The sequence below is a fragment of the Vipera ursinii genome, assembly GCF_947247035.1.
Source record: "Vipera ursinii genome assembly, chromosome: 4".
Lineage (NCBI taxonomy): Eukaryota > Metazoa > Chordata > Lepidosauria > Squamata > Viperidae > Vipera > Vipera ursinii.
Window position 1 is genome coordinate 90456122 of NC_139514.1, and position 17043 is coordinate 90473164.

At 37.5% G+C, this 17043-nt stretch overlaps 1 protein-coding gene across 2 annotated transcripts in view; it reads left to right on the forward strand.

The window, feature by feature from the left end:
- GAS6 (growth arrest specific 6) overlaps positions 1-17043 on the forward strand; it is a 53681-nt gene that overhangs the window by 13356 nt on the left and 23282 nt on the right. The window contains exons 3-6 of one of the 2 annotated variants that reach the window (XM_083362727.1): positions 1303-1327; positions 3195-3257; positions 15287-15409; positions 16273-16395. In XM_083362727.1, coding sequence (XP_083218853.1) covers positions 1303-1327; positions 3195-3257; positions 15287-15409; positions 16273-16395 — 334 coding nt within the window. Of the gene's footprint in view, positions 1-1184; positions 1328-3194; positions 3258-15286; positions 15410-16272; positions 16396-17043 lie in introns of those variants that run through there. The other variant, XM_083362726.1, reaches the window with a different exon arrangement.

The window sequence follows — 17043 nt, forward strand, 5'->3', positions numbered from 1 at the left end:
TTCTCTGTGGGCGCACCGGCCCTTTGGAACCAGCTTCCCACGGAGCTTAGGACCGCCCCGACCTTCGCTCATTTTGTAGGGACTTGAAAACTTGGTTTTTTGAGCTGTCTGGACCAGACTGAGGGGTTTTAATTATTTAATTAATGAGGTTTTAGTTAAGTTCAGGGATTAATTTAATCTTAGTTTTAATCGATTTTAATTGTATGTGATGTATTTTAACTTTTAATTTTCCCTGTAAACCGCCCTGAGTCCTACTAATAAATAAATAAATACCACAATTGTCTATCTATCACCAATTCCTTACTATCATACTGTCTAGTTTTCTACTCTCATTTACAGTGTAGCATCTATCTGGCATGACACCCATGACACGGTGTTAAGTATTGCGATAGTAATTCTGTCACATGCAGGTTCACATTGTGAAAGTCATTATGTGCAGTTGTTTTTATTGCTAGTGTGATCCTATATCTTTTTAATTTCCAAAAGAGAAAAATAATGTACAAGTTGGGTTTTGAATTTATGAGAACTTTGTTCCACGATCAGTTCTACATTCCTTAAAGGCATGGGCATTTCATCTTTTTTGTTTATTTGGTCTGTTATTTGGAATCATTACTCACTGTAAGGTGCATTACTTTTAGTATCAGCTTCTTTCCTGGGATGTATTCTGGGAGCTGTTATTAACATTAATAACAGTCTTCAGTGGAATCAGTGATTTGCCCCAAAGTTTGAACTAAGAATTACAGTATAAACCCATATTTTAAGGAAGAACTCAACTGTCCTAATGATGGTAACTTATGCTGACTTAAGCATTTATAATTTTGCTTAAAAACTGAAACTTAACTTTCTTTTCCTAACTATGGGGATTGTTCCAGATTTTGCAGCTGGAGAATTTAATGTCAAATAGCAGAACGAGAAACTGAATTTTGACTACTCACTTCCTTCCTCTAATATTGCTATTGTCACCAATATGTTTTTGAAACTGCAGTGGATCACTCATAACCTCTGTTTTCAAGCGGGCAGCTCAAGTTTCCTTAATCAGCAGATTTACTGATGAGTAAGCAGTATAAACCTGGATGTTTACTTATGAGTATTCAGCCGTTAACCTTCAGTAATGTGACTCAGGGCTCTATAAAAGAAAAAATACTTTGTTTAATGATAAAGGGATCAATAGGATGAGCAATTACTAAACAACACATTCAAATTGTATTGCTCCATTATTAAACTGTTAGCCTTTATTTTGATCTTGTCATTTTAGATTAAATGTGTCTTTTGAATAAATATTTGCTTTTGTTTTTCTCACAGGATTATTTTTACCAGAAATATTTGGGTGAGTTGCAGTTACACTCTATTTATGTATGATAATGTTGTTTTGCTTTCAGGGATAATCTGTATGCATGTTAATCTGCCATAGAGATCAGCTCTTACATGATCTTTAGCAATGACCTGGACAGCATTCCCCTTCTTTAAAAAAATAAAGAAATCTTGTAAGATTGTCATATTTCATGCAATTTCAATAACTTTTTAAATTGTGTTTACTTGGATCCTCATAAAATATATAGCATCATGGTGTCCTAGACACTCCCTGATTTTCTAAGAATCACTTGAAATCTTGAAAATTATCAAAACACACTATTTGATTAGTCACTTCCATAGTTTGGTTATTTTAAAAAATTCCTTCAAACATATTCTATAATTTTTCATTTCAAAAAATCATACAAGTATCACAGATACCCTGGTGCGTGTAGCGTTGTTGATCCTTGCTTTCTTCAACAGTCTTGATTTTCTTATTATAAAAGCAAGTGCATTCCATATATTCAGAAAGAAAGCAATTTTATTTGGATATTATCCTAACCATTAACTGTAATTCAAATACCTATGTCTTAAAACAGGAATGTCAAGTGACGTGTCACGACGTATCACGACTTTTTTGCCATTGCCGGCAATGGGGTGGGCGCGGTTTCACTATGATGCATCCGGCCCGCAGGCTGGCAGTTTGACACCCCTGTCTTAAAATATATACTAGAATGGTTACTTGTAAATCTTCTTTATCTCTATATAGTACATTTTAAGTGTTCCTGTCTTGCTCAGTCCTTCTTTAACTCGTCATAAAGAATGTTTGTTTGTTTATTTAGAAAATTTGTAACTCATTCACATTGACTCCTAGTGGCTTATGAAATAAATAAATAAATGAAACGTTCCTGAAAGGGAATTTTTGTAAGTGTTTGCTTAGTAGTAGAATGCTTACTATGCTGAAAAATTGAAGTGGGACAGAAGGGAAAAGGTATAATTCACGCATTATTTTCATAGAAATATGAAATAAATATTTCATTACAGTGAAACCACTTTTTAACATACTTACTTAGCGAAGGTGTTGATAGTAAATTTTATGCCTGCATATTTTTCATATCCTAATCAAATTTATTAAAATAGGAATATATAGTCTGAATAATTTCTTAGGTTTTGTGGAAACATATCTGATCTTTACAAATCTGTTTTTTTAATTTTATGAAAATATTTAAGGTGAATAAAATATTCAGTTTTGATAATCCATATGACTCTTCCAAGTGAATTCTTAGTTTTGCTTTTTCTGAGCTGGACAACTCTTTAAATACCAAGTATACAACATCTGATAAAAGAATAATATGTCAAGTGCCGGGGAAATCAGAAGATAAAGGCAGTTCAAATGAATATAATGATTTATTGCAAGCTTAAGTTCTCTACAAAAATCTGAACTACTAACAGTCAAGGGAAATGAGCAGGAATAAGAAGGCATTCAAATGGGCTGGATTGAGATCTCTTGCGGGTGTGCAGGAACTTATGACTTATGACCAGTGGTGGGATTCAAATATATGAACAACCAGTTCTCTGTGTGGATGTTGTTTCCGGAAGTCCATTCTGGGCCTGGGCAACAAAAAATTAGCTACGGGTTCTGCTGAAGTGGTGCAAACTGGCTGAATCCCACCACTGCTTATGACGCATTTGATCCCTCCCTCGTGCTCTGCCTGGTAATCTCCTACATAATATTAGAGAATAGAATTATATTCTAAATTAAAAGTATATTTTAGATGTATAGATATATTTATACGAATATGAATAATTCAGTAGAAAAGCAAACATGCTGAGTATAGAATGGGGGATTAGAAATCAATCCATTTTGGCATATGGCTTAATAATACTTTTTGCATTTTCTTTAGACTGTATTCGGGACTATGGGTCACCAGCTGCAAGAAATCCAAGTTTGCATACATGTGTGCATAGTAAGCATTTTTCATCTTTCTACCTTTTAGGCATTTGTAACATCTCTGTGTGGGTCTAGCATGGATTTGCTTGAGCCCACTTTTAATAATTTATAGTATCTGTTCTTCCTGCCATTTTCACTTAAGGAGAGTTTGTACGTGATGCTAAATAGTGGACAAATTGTACAAGAATTGTACAAGAGTGAATCTTTTAACCCCTATTTTTCCCATTTTCTTTCCCTCAGTGGTACCTGCTACATCCGTACACAATGCTAAACTGTGATTTTAAAATATTTTGCTAGAATTTCAAAAGAAACAGTAAAATATAAATGTAAACGAATATCATTGTGGCTTACCCCCCATTTTAAGTTGAGCATTGTATTTCAGAGGCACTAGATGCTCTATTTTATTAAGCTTAATATACTGTATTTCAGTGTTTGATATAAACTATGAATTATTATTTTCTTAATCATGGTTTGCAGTTGGATGTTACAAAAGACTACAGCTTAGATCAGTGTTTCTCAACCTTCACAACTTTAATATCTTAAAGTTGCCATGGATGAGTTAGATTAATTAGATGGTTTTGGACAACTTGGTGAATCATAATATAATGCACAGCAAGACCCTTGTGTATAATATTACATTTCAGCACCATTGTGTATAATATTACTTAAATGTTTAGATGCTGAAATAAAAGATTCAGGGACATGGTGTACAATAACAGTACGAATCACAGAAGAGTGCAGAATGTCTTAAATAGTAATTGGTGATTGTGCTAACTGACAGTCTGTATATGCTTCTGTACAAGCAAAGTTGTAAAGCTTGTGTGAAGATAATCCAAGCTAGAGTGTCAGGAAAAGACATGCAGAGTGGGTATTATACAAGGCAAAAAACAGAGTAGACCTATGGGAAGCCAAGGAAGTAATAGCAGAGGAAAGAACTAGGGAAGACACTAGTGAAAGTAAAGTTAAACGAATTCCCTGTTGTGGAAATTTGAAACAGAAATGCAGAGATGCACCAAAGAAAAGTCTAAAATCAATTTCAAAATGTGAATGGAAATATATAATTTATTTATAAAAGACTCATAATATTTCAAAGTAAATGGTTTTGAGTGTAGATTTCAGTTCACTTGAGCAGGGCTTTTCAACTGGTTGTATGTGTACCACCTGTGGTACTTTGTCATGTGGCAGGTGATACTCGACTGCTAGCCAAGTGTAGCAGGGGAGGGGAATGAGCCCAAGCGACCCAAGCCTGAGGGAGAGGCAGCTGCAGCTGCAGGACTGTCTGGACTCGGCCGAAGCCCTAGGAGCTGGCAGGGCTTCAGCTAATTGGCTCCAGCTGACTGGCGCTTCTGGAAGCAGCATGGAGGTGAACTGAAGAAAAAGGGGGAGGGTGGAGAGGAGAGGCTATAAAAGGAGGTGGTTTGGGCAGGAAAGGGAAAAAAAAGACAACAGGGAAAAAGAATGAGAAGTCAGCCGGCAGGGAGGAAACAGGGACAGAGAAGAAACAGCAACTATTGTTGGAAGAAAAGGTCGCCTGGTTCATTTTCTCCAGCCAGGAGAATGCAAACAGTGCTGATGAAATGAAAAGCTGGCATGTTGGAAAGGAGGTGGGTTTATTTAGTTCTGGATCACCTGGCAGCTTGATTGGGTTACCATAAGGATTTTTGTACAGTTTTTACAACATTTTGTAATTCAGAGGCTCCTTTGTGTGCTTTGGTTATTGGAATATTTTAGTCTGTATTTTAGGCTAGCAATGAGTCCAAAGTGTTGACTTCCGTAGGTTTAATCCCTTTAAACAAGTGTAATTAGTTTTACCCCATTATCTTGAGTTTGTCTATGGCAGACATGTCAAATGTATCAAGCTGCTTTTGCCATTGCCGGCAATGGGGTGGGCGCAACCTCTGGATGACGCATCCGGCCCATGGGCTGGCAGTTTGACACCCCTGGTTTATGGCTTTTAGAAAGTTTTCTTTGAAGGTAAACAGGTTTAATTTTAAAGCTAAAGCTTTTCACAATTGCTGGAGCCTTTCAGTCCATGATTGCAACATTGTGACACGTGACATGCCTGAGGCAGCTTAAAGAGAAAAAAAACCCTGGAGTTTATGTGTTTATTTTGTGAGCCTTTCTTGCTTTGCACTTGATTCCTGTGTCTTTAAGGGTACAGGGAAGGGATGGGTGTGTGTGCATTCTTACTACACTGTGGAAGGAGAGCTAAGAAGGGCCAATAAGCTAGCTCAGGGGTTTACAAATTTAATTTTTTAATTTAATTTAATTTAATTAAATTTTTATACCGCCCTTCTCCCAAGGGACTCAGGGCGGTGTACAGGGCATATAATAAAAATACAAAACTACAAAAGTTAAAATAGAATTAAATTAATGCCCACGATAAAACAATAAAATATAGCAATATTTAAAACCCAAATTAATTCCCCATCAGGCCAGGCCAGCTTGTTCAAATAGGTGGGTCTTTAACCCGCGCCGGAAGGAGCGGAGATCCGGTGCCATCCGGAGCTCCACCGGCAGCTGATTCCACAAAGCCGGGGCGCCCACAGAGAAGGCCCTCCCCCTGGGGGCCACCAGCCGACATTCTCTGACCGGAGGCACCCTGAGGAGGCCCTCTCTGTGGGAACGCACTGGGCGGAGGGGAGTTGACGCCGGCAGCTAAGACCTGTGGACTTCAACTCCCAGAATTCTTCATCCAGCCATGGTGGCTGAGGAATTCTGGGAGTTGAAGTTCACAAGTCTTAAAAGTGCGAAGTCTGAAGACCCATGAGCTAGCTGGTAGTGGTGCGTATTAATAAACATGGATAAATTCATCATAGATTTGTCAGTGCAAAGGGAAAGTGATTCAGCAAAGGAACAGCCACCGAAGAAATGAACACTGGTATTTTTTTACTTTTTTCCTACAGTTTGTAATAGTTTATTAGATTATAGAATAAAATACAAAAATACAAAAGCAAATAGTAGGGCACAGTGGGGAAGAAAAAGTGGGGGAAAGTGAGGGGGAGTAGGGAAAAAGAACAGAGTTCCTCTGTTGCGGTAGAAGGAATCATTAACATTGAACCTCAACTTTTTACTTTTCCATAATATTATAAACTAGCCATTTCTATAACAACAAATGAATCTAATCAGTAAAACCCCAAATCCACCCCCCCTTTTTTTTTAGTCATCAAGTTTTTGACACCTTGCTAAGCTCTGGTGGTACTCAAATATTGTCATGTCCTAAAAGTGGTACAATCTGTGAAAAGGTTGAAAAGCCCTGAGTCTTTGAGTCTCGAGTGTCCTTTCAGGATTAAAGAATTCAGAGCCATTGTGAATATTAAAAGAAGATTGTTTTGAAGAGAGGGAAGGACTTCAGTCCTCTGAGTACTTATTTGAAATATCAAATTGAATTTTGTAGGACATCACTTTGAACACAAGGTTGTGAGCTCAAAACAGGTAAAACATGAACAGAAAGTAAAATAGAGAAGTGATACAGTAGTTCTATCATGAGTTTTAAATACTATTTTAAAAGAGGAAACTGATAGATAATATTAGATAATTAGATAATTCAATGGAAATAATGGAAATTCCTTTTTTAAATCGACACACATTTTAGTATCAAAATTAAGTAGACTTGAAGAAAAAGATTGGAAATTGTGTAAAACGTTAAAATGGAAACATACAATAGAACATTTTAAAGCTATTATTTATAAGACATGGTACATGCTTCAAAAGTGTCCCAGGTTCTATAATTGCTGGATACAAAACCATTTTAGTCCAGTGTAGAAATTCCAAGTTCAGATTTCTGCAAACCTCAGAGTGACCTAGGTTGTTCCCTATTCTGTCTTTTATCGGTTTAGTATTGGCAAAAGCTAATGCTAGTTCTCCTTTCCATTATTTCACTTACTACTGTTCAAAAAAATTGAACTCAGAAGGAGAAATACATATTAATAATAATAAACCTTTATTGTCAAACATGTGTACATTGAGATTAGCTGAGCCTCCCCCCGTGCTCCCTCCCCCCAACACACAGTGACAACAAACCCTCCATCCTACCACACCATGTGAACCAACTACACCACACACCGGCCTCCCAAGTCAATTCTGCATAAGTTCACAGAGATAATATCCCATTCAAAAGCCTAACAGCCCACAGATAAAAGCTGTTTTTCAGCCTGTTGGTACAGCTGGCTATACTCCTATATCTCCTACCCGATGGTAGGAGAGTAAAGAGATACCGTCCAGGGTGTGAGTCATCCCTGACAATTTTCCTCACTCTTCCAAGGCAACGAGCCCTAGTGATGTCATCCAGTGGTGTCAGGGGACAGCCCACAATGTCTTGTGCTGTGCTCACTACCCTCTGTAATACTTTCCTGTCCACGGCTGTCAGACCAGCATACCAAATCACAATACCATATGAGAGGACGCTCTCTATAGTAGACCGGTAAAAGAGGGTCATAAGGCATTGTTCTACCCTGTTCTTCCGCAAGACCCTAAGAAAGTGAAGCCTCTGTTGGGCCTTTCTAGCCACCTGGGTTGTGTTAACTTTCCAGGTCAGATCTTCACAGAGGTAGACTCCCATTAATTTAAAGGAGGAAACAGTTCTCCCCGATGTAAAGTGGGGCAGGTTCCTCCTTTTTTCTCTGGAAGTCTAACACCATCTCTTTCGTCTTGCCGATGTTTAGGTGCAAGTTGTTGTTACTACACTATATGGATAGTTTTTGTACTTCCGCCCTGTATGCTGTCTCATCCCCACCTGTAATAAGACCCACCACAGTTGTATCATCTGCGAACTTGATTATCGCAGTGGATGGGTCAGATGATACACAATCATATGTGTATAAAGAGTACAGGTAGGGGCTAAGCACACAGCCCTGTGGCGTGCCGGTGCAAAGCTTCAGGGAGGTGGACAAAGCAGACCCGACCCTCACTGTTTGTAACCGGTCCCTAAGAAAGTCTTGAATCCAATCGCAGATGGCGGGGGAGAATTTCAAGTCAGTCAGCTTCTCGATGAGAATGCTCGGCAAAATGGTGTTGAAAGCCGAGCTGTAGTCAACAAAAAGCATCCTGACATAACTTTCAGGTTTTCGAGATGACTTGCTACAGAGCGTAAAGCAGTAGCTATGGCATCGTCTGTCAACCTATTTCCCCTGTAGGCAAATTGATGTTTATCAAAGTCCAGTAGGAGGCATGTCCTAAGATGTTGGAGAACCAATCTTTCGAAGCATTTCATGACTACAGACATTAATGCAATAGGTCTGTAGTCATTCAGGCACTCAACTGCAGTTTTCTTGGGGACTGGGACAATGGTAGCTGCTTTCAAGCACGATGGTACACATGCCGTTTGCAAGGACATGTTAAAAATCCTTGTCAGGACCCCTGATAATTGGTCGGCACAATTCCTGACCACTATCCCCAGCACTCCGTCTGTGCCTGCGGCTTTGCTGGGATTCACAGCCTTCAATACAGCTCTCACTTGGTGTTCACACAGGGTGAGTGGCTGAGAGTCAGAAGGCCGGCCAGCAGAGGCTACGGGGTCTGGTCTTTTAACCTCGTAGCGGGCGAAGAAGGTATTCAGCTCCTCAGCCAACGAGGCATCGGTGTTTGCCATGCTCCTCGTGCTGCCCTTATAGTTGGTTAAGTGCTGCAGTCCCTGCCATACTTGTTATCTGCTAAGTGGTTCTCCACCTTTTGTTTGTATTGTTGTTTTGCCATCCTAATGCCTCTTCTGAGGTTTGCCCTGGCTTCTCTGTATGCGTCCCTGTCCCCTGCCTTAAAGGCAGAATCCCGGGCTCTCAAGAGTGTTCGTATCTCTGTAGTCATCCAGGGTTTACACTTCCTGTAAACTCTAATGCACTTATCCATTGTTACACTATCAGTGCATGTTCTAATATAAGAGAGTACGGCATCTGTATATGAATTTAGATCTTGTTCTTCAAATTAACAACTAATTTCAGATGTTGCAAAGGTTATATGTGATAATCTGTGATTATCATCAATCAGTGAATTAATAAAGGAGAATATTTGTAGCATAGGATTGAAATGAGTGGTTTTTGGTGTTCTTTGAGCTTGCTTTTTTCTTGCAGACGTTTCATTACTAAACTAGGTAACATCATCAGTAAAGGAGTTAGTAAGGAGTGAGATTTGCTCTCAGTTTATGTTGCCCTGTCAGTGTTGGTGGGGGTGGTTTTAGAGGCTCTTTGGTTGAGCTGTGTACTATTGGCTTGTTTGGCTGTTTCTTGATTGGGGTATTATTTACTTTATTTGTTAGAGTGATGTTAATCTTGGAGTTAATCTATGAACAACAGAAAAAGGAAACAGAGCATCTATACAACACATTCTAACAAAATGGATATCCACACAACTTTATCAAAAAGTGCCTCACCACTCAACCCAATACAGCACAACTAACTCAGACCCTAAAAAGAATAACACTACCACAAGCCACAACAGACTACTACAGCACGCAAGCCAACTAAAGTCCTTCAAAACATCCTAACCAAACTGAAAGACCCAGCAGCCCCAGAATTGAAAAAACAGGTTCATCTACAACATATAGTGCAATGACTGCAACAACCACTATGTAGGACAAACAGGCAGAATACTGGCAAAACGCATCCATGAATACCAACTAGTAGTTAGAAGACATGATGAAAACTCTTTAATTTTACAACATATGGACAGACTTAACTATAGTTTCAGTTGTGAAACTATGACTATTCTAGTCCAAATGAAGTCCAAAAACACCAGGGAATTTCTATAAGCCTGGCACTCTGACCGATTAGCCATCAATAGACAAATAGACATAAATGATATCTATAGACTATGCAAAAAAAGACAATAAGCCAAAAGGGGAACAAAGAGACCTAAGTACCTGTCTACCAGCAGTCAGCACCCAGGTGAGCAAGATTAACATCAAATAAACAATATCCCAATCAAGAAATTGCCAAACAAGCCAACAACAACAACCCCTAAGAGCACCCCCACTAACCCTGACAGGGTAAACCAGTAGAATATAAACTGAGAGCAAACTCCACTCTTTACTAGCTAGCATTAATATGTTACCTAGTTTGGGTAATGAAATGTTTGCAAGAAAACAACCAAGCTGAGAGAGAACCAAAGACCCCTCAATCTGTGAATTATTGAGTTGGTTTGAAAGTGTAGCAAACACCTGTGATGGGAACCTGTAAGGACCATTACATGAGATGTTGAACAATGGCTCCCTTGCACAATTAAAAGAGCATTTCAGTCAATCTGTATTACTTGATTCCTTTATCATAGATATCATTTCTTGGTACATTTCTGCACAAGATCAAGGTACTGCATGGCATGTCCAATTTTTTCTGGTTGACAATGAAACTCTACTACATACAAGTGTTATACAATTAAATTTCTTCATCTGATTTTTTGTTTATGTCGATGCAATTAACACCCTAAACTTATCCTAAGACATTATTTATTATGTTGCACATTATATTTATTTCACCAGTTGTACAGTGCATCATATTCAAAGGCAACAAAGGAATTCTTCAGGTAACACCTACCTACCCATCTGTGGTGGGGTGGCAAATGATGACTTGCCCATTCTGACATCATCACACAACACTGCAAATATATGCATGTATTCAAGACATGAAGATGCAAGTATGTAGAGGCGATATTGGCTTGATGACATCTTGTGCAGGTTATGATTTTGTATCATTGCATTTTGCCACCTTGTTTCTCTGCATCTCTAAAGTAGATGCACAGGGATTGCCTAGCTTTTCTTTGCAGCTGTTGTGTGTTTCCATGAAAAAAACATGTTTGGTTTAAGCAGTTGTAGACTGGTGCTTGTACTGTATGCCCATTTGCATTCTGAAGTACCCCTTTGCCTTCAAATCTACAGCGCTATGCAACTTTTCCATTATTGGCATATGGAGGCCAGGTGGAATATGCAATTCTTATAATGAACTTGTGAGGTAGTTAGGCTGGGAGAATGTGGCTTGACTCCACAGTATGGGGAAAAAATGGGTTCAATATTCCAAATGCATCACAGAGTACACTGGATTTCATTTAAGGTTATACAAATATTGTAAACCACTCCACCCCACCCCAACTCATACTAAATGTTTGTATGATCATGCAGATCCATTCTGAATTGTGCCTTGGTCCCAAAGCTGTTTACTGAGAAACAAATCTTCATATTTGGGGGCAACTGCTGCTGATACACTTTGGAATATATTTCCCTGTAATTGAAGATGTTAGAAAGCACTGTAGAAGCATTATTTAATTAAGCACAGGACAGCCAGATTTTCAGTAAAATGATCAGGAAGTTGTATGTTTCAAGATGTGAATAGTTGACAACGATTTCCAGTATTTTTGTTTATGGAGGACATTCAAGATCCTAGTATGATGAACATGATATGGGTTTGCTTATGATAATTATTTCCATCTGAAGAATAAACAATATCAAATGTTTCTGATGCATTGTCTGAACAAACTAGAGAAAAGTCAGTAAGGCAACTGGGGATGATATAGTACATCTCTAATTTTCCACTTTCTGGATCTTTCTTTACAAAATTTTGCAGGCAGAAATATTGTTTGAAACTTTTGCTTATATGAGACTGAAAAACAGAACCAAAAGGATACTTGAAAGACAAAGTATATCTAAAAGTTGTCAAATGAAATGTATAATATTTATACTGCTTTTCCTGAGTGTTCAGTTGTTTCACATGTTTTGGTAATCTTAACAACACCCTGCAAAGATTTTCCTATGAAAACAGTCTTGGGAAGGCTATATTCCTGAAAGGTGGATTAGAATAGAACAGAAAAGAATAGAATTAAAGCCATGCTCAGTTGCCTTAAGCAAGCTACTATCTCAATCTGTTACAGAAGTATATGTCTTACTCAGTGCTTTTTTTGTAAAAGAAAAAGGTGCCGGAACTCACACATGTCATACAACCCACTTTGCCTAGCCTACAAGGTTCCATCCAAAAAAGGTGCCCGAACTCCCTTCTGGGCGTTCTATGACAAAAAAAAAAGCCCTGGTCTTACTTAGAACTTTAAACATAACAGCTTGCCCACAGCAGTGTTGTAATTTCCTGGATACTTTTGAATCTAACTGAGAAAAATAGCAAAATGCATATTTAATATTTATATTATGAAAAGAGAAACACTGAAAGTCTGATTTGAACTTTATAATAACATAAAAATGAGAACTGCTTATTTACATGCAGAAAATATATCCTGTCTGCCCTGTATAGTGTGGTTCAAGTACTAGTTTTTTCTTAGATAGAATTGGCACTAGAGATTAGTTTTTTATTCAATATACTTTTGCCTCTTTAGGCTGTATTACAACTAATGTAATAATTTGAGATGTTTTGTAATGTTCCATGACCAGTCTATATTTTGCTAATATGGATACTTGGGAACATAATTCACTAAAGGAGAAAGAAAATAATAGTTATTATAAAATTATTGTGTTAATTGACTTCATTTCCTGTTTGAAACATGAACACTAAGCAACAATATGCAATGTGGAAATATACTGCATAATATAACATTATAGTTTTCAGGAAAAATCATTCTTTTTCCCCAGTAGTTGGTTTGCCTGCAGAGCAAAAATATCAAATGCATCAAAAAATTGAAAGCCCCATCAGGCCTGTTCTCATATTGAGTACGAGAATAAAAAATAATTGCATTTGAAGGAAAAATGCTCTCATTTACTTTCCTCTTATATAGCATTTACCACCCTTAGCAATTTGAAGATATGTGGACTTCACCTCTCAGAATTCCTTAGCCAGTATTACAATCTTTAATTGAGAAACACTGCTCTTTTGCAGGAACAGTGTTAATTTGCCAAGTCACCAATATAAGGCAATACCTACCATCAGTGCTTTTTTTGTAAAAGAAAAAGGTGCCGGAACTCACACACGTCATACAACCTGCCTTGCCTACCCTACAAGGTTCCATCCAAAAAAGGTGCTGGAACTCCGTTCTGAGCGTTCCGTGAGGGAAAAAAGCCCTGCCTACCATTGATCTATTGTTTTCTACCAACAAACAAAAATCTCAGCAACTACAAAATAAAATTCTACCTGCTAAGCAAGATTTTCAGGCAGGATTTTTAAATGGTATTTTCTTGGTGAGTGTGATCTATAATGGGATCACAGGAATGGTTTATGTATACATCTGGTTCACCTTCACAATGTTAAATGTTCTTTTATTCAGTTTTTGCCAGCTTCTTTTTCATGAGCTTGCTTACTTCAGAAAGAGAAAGGACAATGTATTTTGTTACCTTGTCTTTATGTTAGCTTTTATTAGTACTTAGCATTTATATTGACCTTATCAAGCAGTACTATTTCTGGGTTTCAAGATAAAAATATTGTAGGTGTGCTGCTTTTGGCAGAGGGTACTAACGCAGCATTCTTAAGAATTATGAGTTTTGCCTTGCTCAACATCAGAATGTTTTGCTATGATAGAAGATGGCTGCTTTACTCCAGAATAAGGATTCCAAGTCTGATCAGACTTGGGGAGTATAAACTGACCATCTTCTTTGAGGTAGCCATATGATAGTTAAATTCAAAAAGAAATTTTTTAAAAAGAAGTGTAAATAGCTATTCTAATGTTCATCTTGCTGCCCTTATTATTTATCAGGCAATCACCATGTAGAAGTAAAAAATAAAATGTTGGGATATCTCTATGTGTGCAGACATAATGGTATGTGAGAAGGACACTGGGAAACAAGGGGAACAGATGCTACCTAGAGAACAATCAGATGGGGATGGAGGGAGTGCATTTTCAGGCATCCCCAAAGAGCTTTTTTCCAAAAGGCAACTGGACTTTGTTTTTTCCTTGAAGACGTTTTGTTTCTCATCCAAGAAGCTTCTTCAGCTCTGAAGAAGACATTTTCAGGCATCATTATTGATAAAGAATTTCCTCAATAATTTTCCCTCAGAAATTGTCTTTCTTTTTCTGTCTGCTATGCCTATCTTAGCCAAATCTTTATTATGATCATAGATCAGCATAGGGAGGGTGGAATATAAACAGTTGATCATAATGTTTTATTGCTTTAGCAAAAAGATATGTAAGAATTAGCTAGCTTGTTTAGGAAAGATTTATGGGTTGGGAGTAAAGAGCCTAGTACACTATTATATATTTTGTGCATTTACCTGTTTTAACATATGTTTGTATATGCCATACAGTCAGATCTGTTTTAGCATATGTTTATGCCTGCATACATGCAGTCATGAGGGAGAAAAGGGTGCTTTTATGTATCTATGCAGGCACTTGGGAATCTCTGCATTTTTTGATGTATATGTCGATGTATAGTCATATTCAGTGGGCTAATCTGCACCTCTGTGAAACATACAGACTTAGTGCAAAAAGGGTCATTGTCCTGTGTTAAATATCATTCTCTTTTATTTATCGAATTTAACATTCAATTGGCACGTATATATGTATAGAGTTCAACATGTTGAACCCCTATACCAGGGGTCTTCAAACTTGGCCCTTTTATGACTTGTGGACTTCAACTCCCAGAATTCCTCAGCCAGGCACACTGGCTGAGGAATTCTGGGAGTTGAAGTCCACAAGTCATAAAAGGGCCAAGTTTGAAGACCCCTGCCCTATACAAACAAAATATATAATAGCTTTAGGGGGTTCTAGTAAGATAGTAACTTTAGCTGTGTTGATAGTGTTTTTCTCTTGCCTAAAATTAACAATTGTAGTCTCAGGGTTTCGTTTCTTTTTTGGGAGGGGAAAAAACCAGAAAACTGTTTCTTAGAAAGCTGGTTTCAAAGTTAAAATGAGGAAGGTAAATTGAGAAATATTTTCCATTCTTTTTTTTTTAAATGCACAATGGTCTCCAGAACAAAAATTCATTTATCTTGGTAAGTTAGACCTTTTCTGTAATTGGGCACATAGCCTGGAAAACAACATTATAGAATGATACAATTCTACCAATGTTATTCCTCCTATATAAGAGAATAATGCCTTCTCAGGATTACTTTGAAGAGTAATGCCAATCTCATTGTTCTGAACAATATGATTCAAGATAAACATTTTACAAGGTTTTTTTTTCTGCCCTAGATTTACCAGATCAATGTTCTCCTGACCCGTGTCACAGAGATGGTACTATAAAATGTGAAGATCTGAAAGGTGGATATCTTTGCCACTGCAAGAGGGGCTGGGAAGGCGAGACATGTGATAAAGGTAAGTCTAGGTCTGAGCTGCTTGTACCAGTAAATCTCACCTTACAATCACATTTGAGCCCAAAATTTCTGTTGCTAAGCAAGACAGTTGTTAAGTGAGTTTTTCCTCATTTTACGACTTTTGTTACCATAATTGTTAAATGAATCACTGCAGTTCTTAAGTTAGTAACATTGTTAAGTGCATCTGGCTTCCCCAATGACTTTGTGTGTCAGAAAGTTGCAAAAGGTGATCACATGAGCCTGGGACAGTGCAACCGTCATGAATGTGAGTCAGTTGCCAAGCATCTGAATTTTGGTCACATGAGCTGGGTATGTTGCAATGATCATAAGTGTGAAAAACAGTAATAAGTCACTTTTTTCAATGCCATTATAACTTTGAACAGTCACTAAACAAACTGTTGTAAGTTGAGGACGACCTGCACGTCTATAATTCTGACTGTTGGATGGAGAAAAATATAGTTTATTTAGAGAACACTGATTTTTTATATATATAAAAGGTTCAATCTTTGTAATCTCCAGATGGAGATTGACAGAGTTATTCTATGAACTCTTGCTGCTCACCACAACAGAGACTGTAAGTAGCAAATGGGCCTATTAAAATAGAATAACAGAAGGCTTGATTGAAAGAGATTCTGCATAGCTTATTGCTCGGGTCAGCCTAAAAAGAAGCTTGCAAATAACTGCATAAATAAGTAAATTTAAACATTATATACGGACTTAAAAATTAAACCAGAGATGATAAAATCTTGCATATACAACATGTGTAATTTAATAAAATGATACATATGAAGAGATGAATGTCTTATTTCACATTCTTCTGTTGGAGTTTGTTTGGATACTGAAACTGTCTTTTTCCACTTCTAGATATTAATGAATGTGCAGATCACAATGGCGGATGTAAACAGATCTGTTACAACAAACCAGGCAGCTATCACTGCTCATGTTACACTGGCTATGCTCTTATGAGTGACAGTAAATCATGCGAAGGTAAGCTATGAAATACACAAGAATAATATGAAATCCAACTTTGGCATTCCATGAACTAGCCTGTTTTGAATCTAATTTGATCTGCTCCATTTCTTTTTTCCTGCTTTCTCTTTCTCTTTTTTGGTCTTGATGCCAACCCCTAGTTTGCCAGTTGAAGCTCTGTGGCAAGTTATGATTGCTGGATCTTTTGACATGTTCTATCAACAACACTTTATGAGAAGGTTACTGCACAAATTCTGTAAGAGTGAGTGAAAGCTACATGCCTCTGCTGAGTCTATTGTTCCAATATTATATAAAAGGGTAGATATCTTGATGAAAGTAAATAATGGCATTTTGAGGATTAACATGTTTATTATGGATATGTTCTAAGTGAATTTATGAGCCAGCAATCAAATTATTCTAATCTAGATAAAACTTATAAACCACAATAACCATGAGCTACTTGCTATCTTTATTAGCATAAATAACTCTGAATGCTAAACTGAGCAGTTGTTATTGCTTCTAACTTTCTCACAACTGCGGTTTAAGATTTCAATAGGAACAGCCAGGAATGCATGCCTAAGCATGTCTGCAGTCATACCACAGAACTATCCAACCCCATAGCAAAAGAGTGATTCACAAAGGATTGGCATATTATGCCAAAATGCT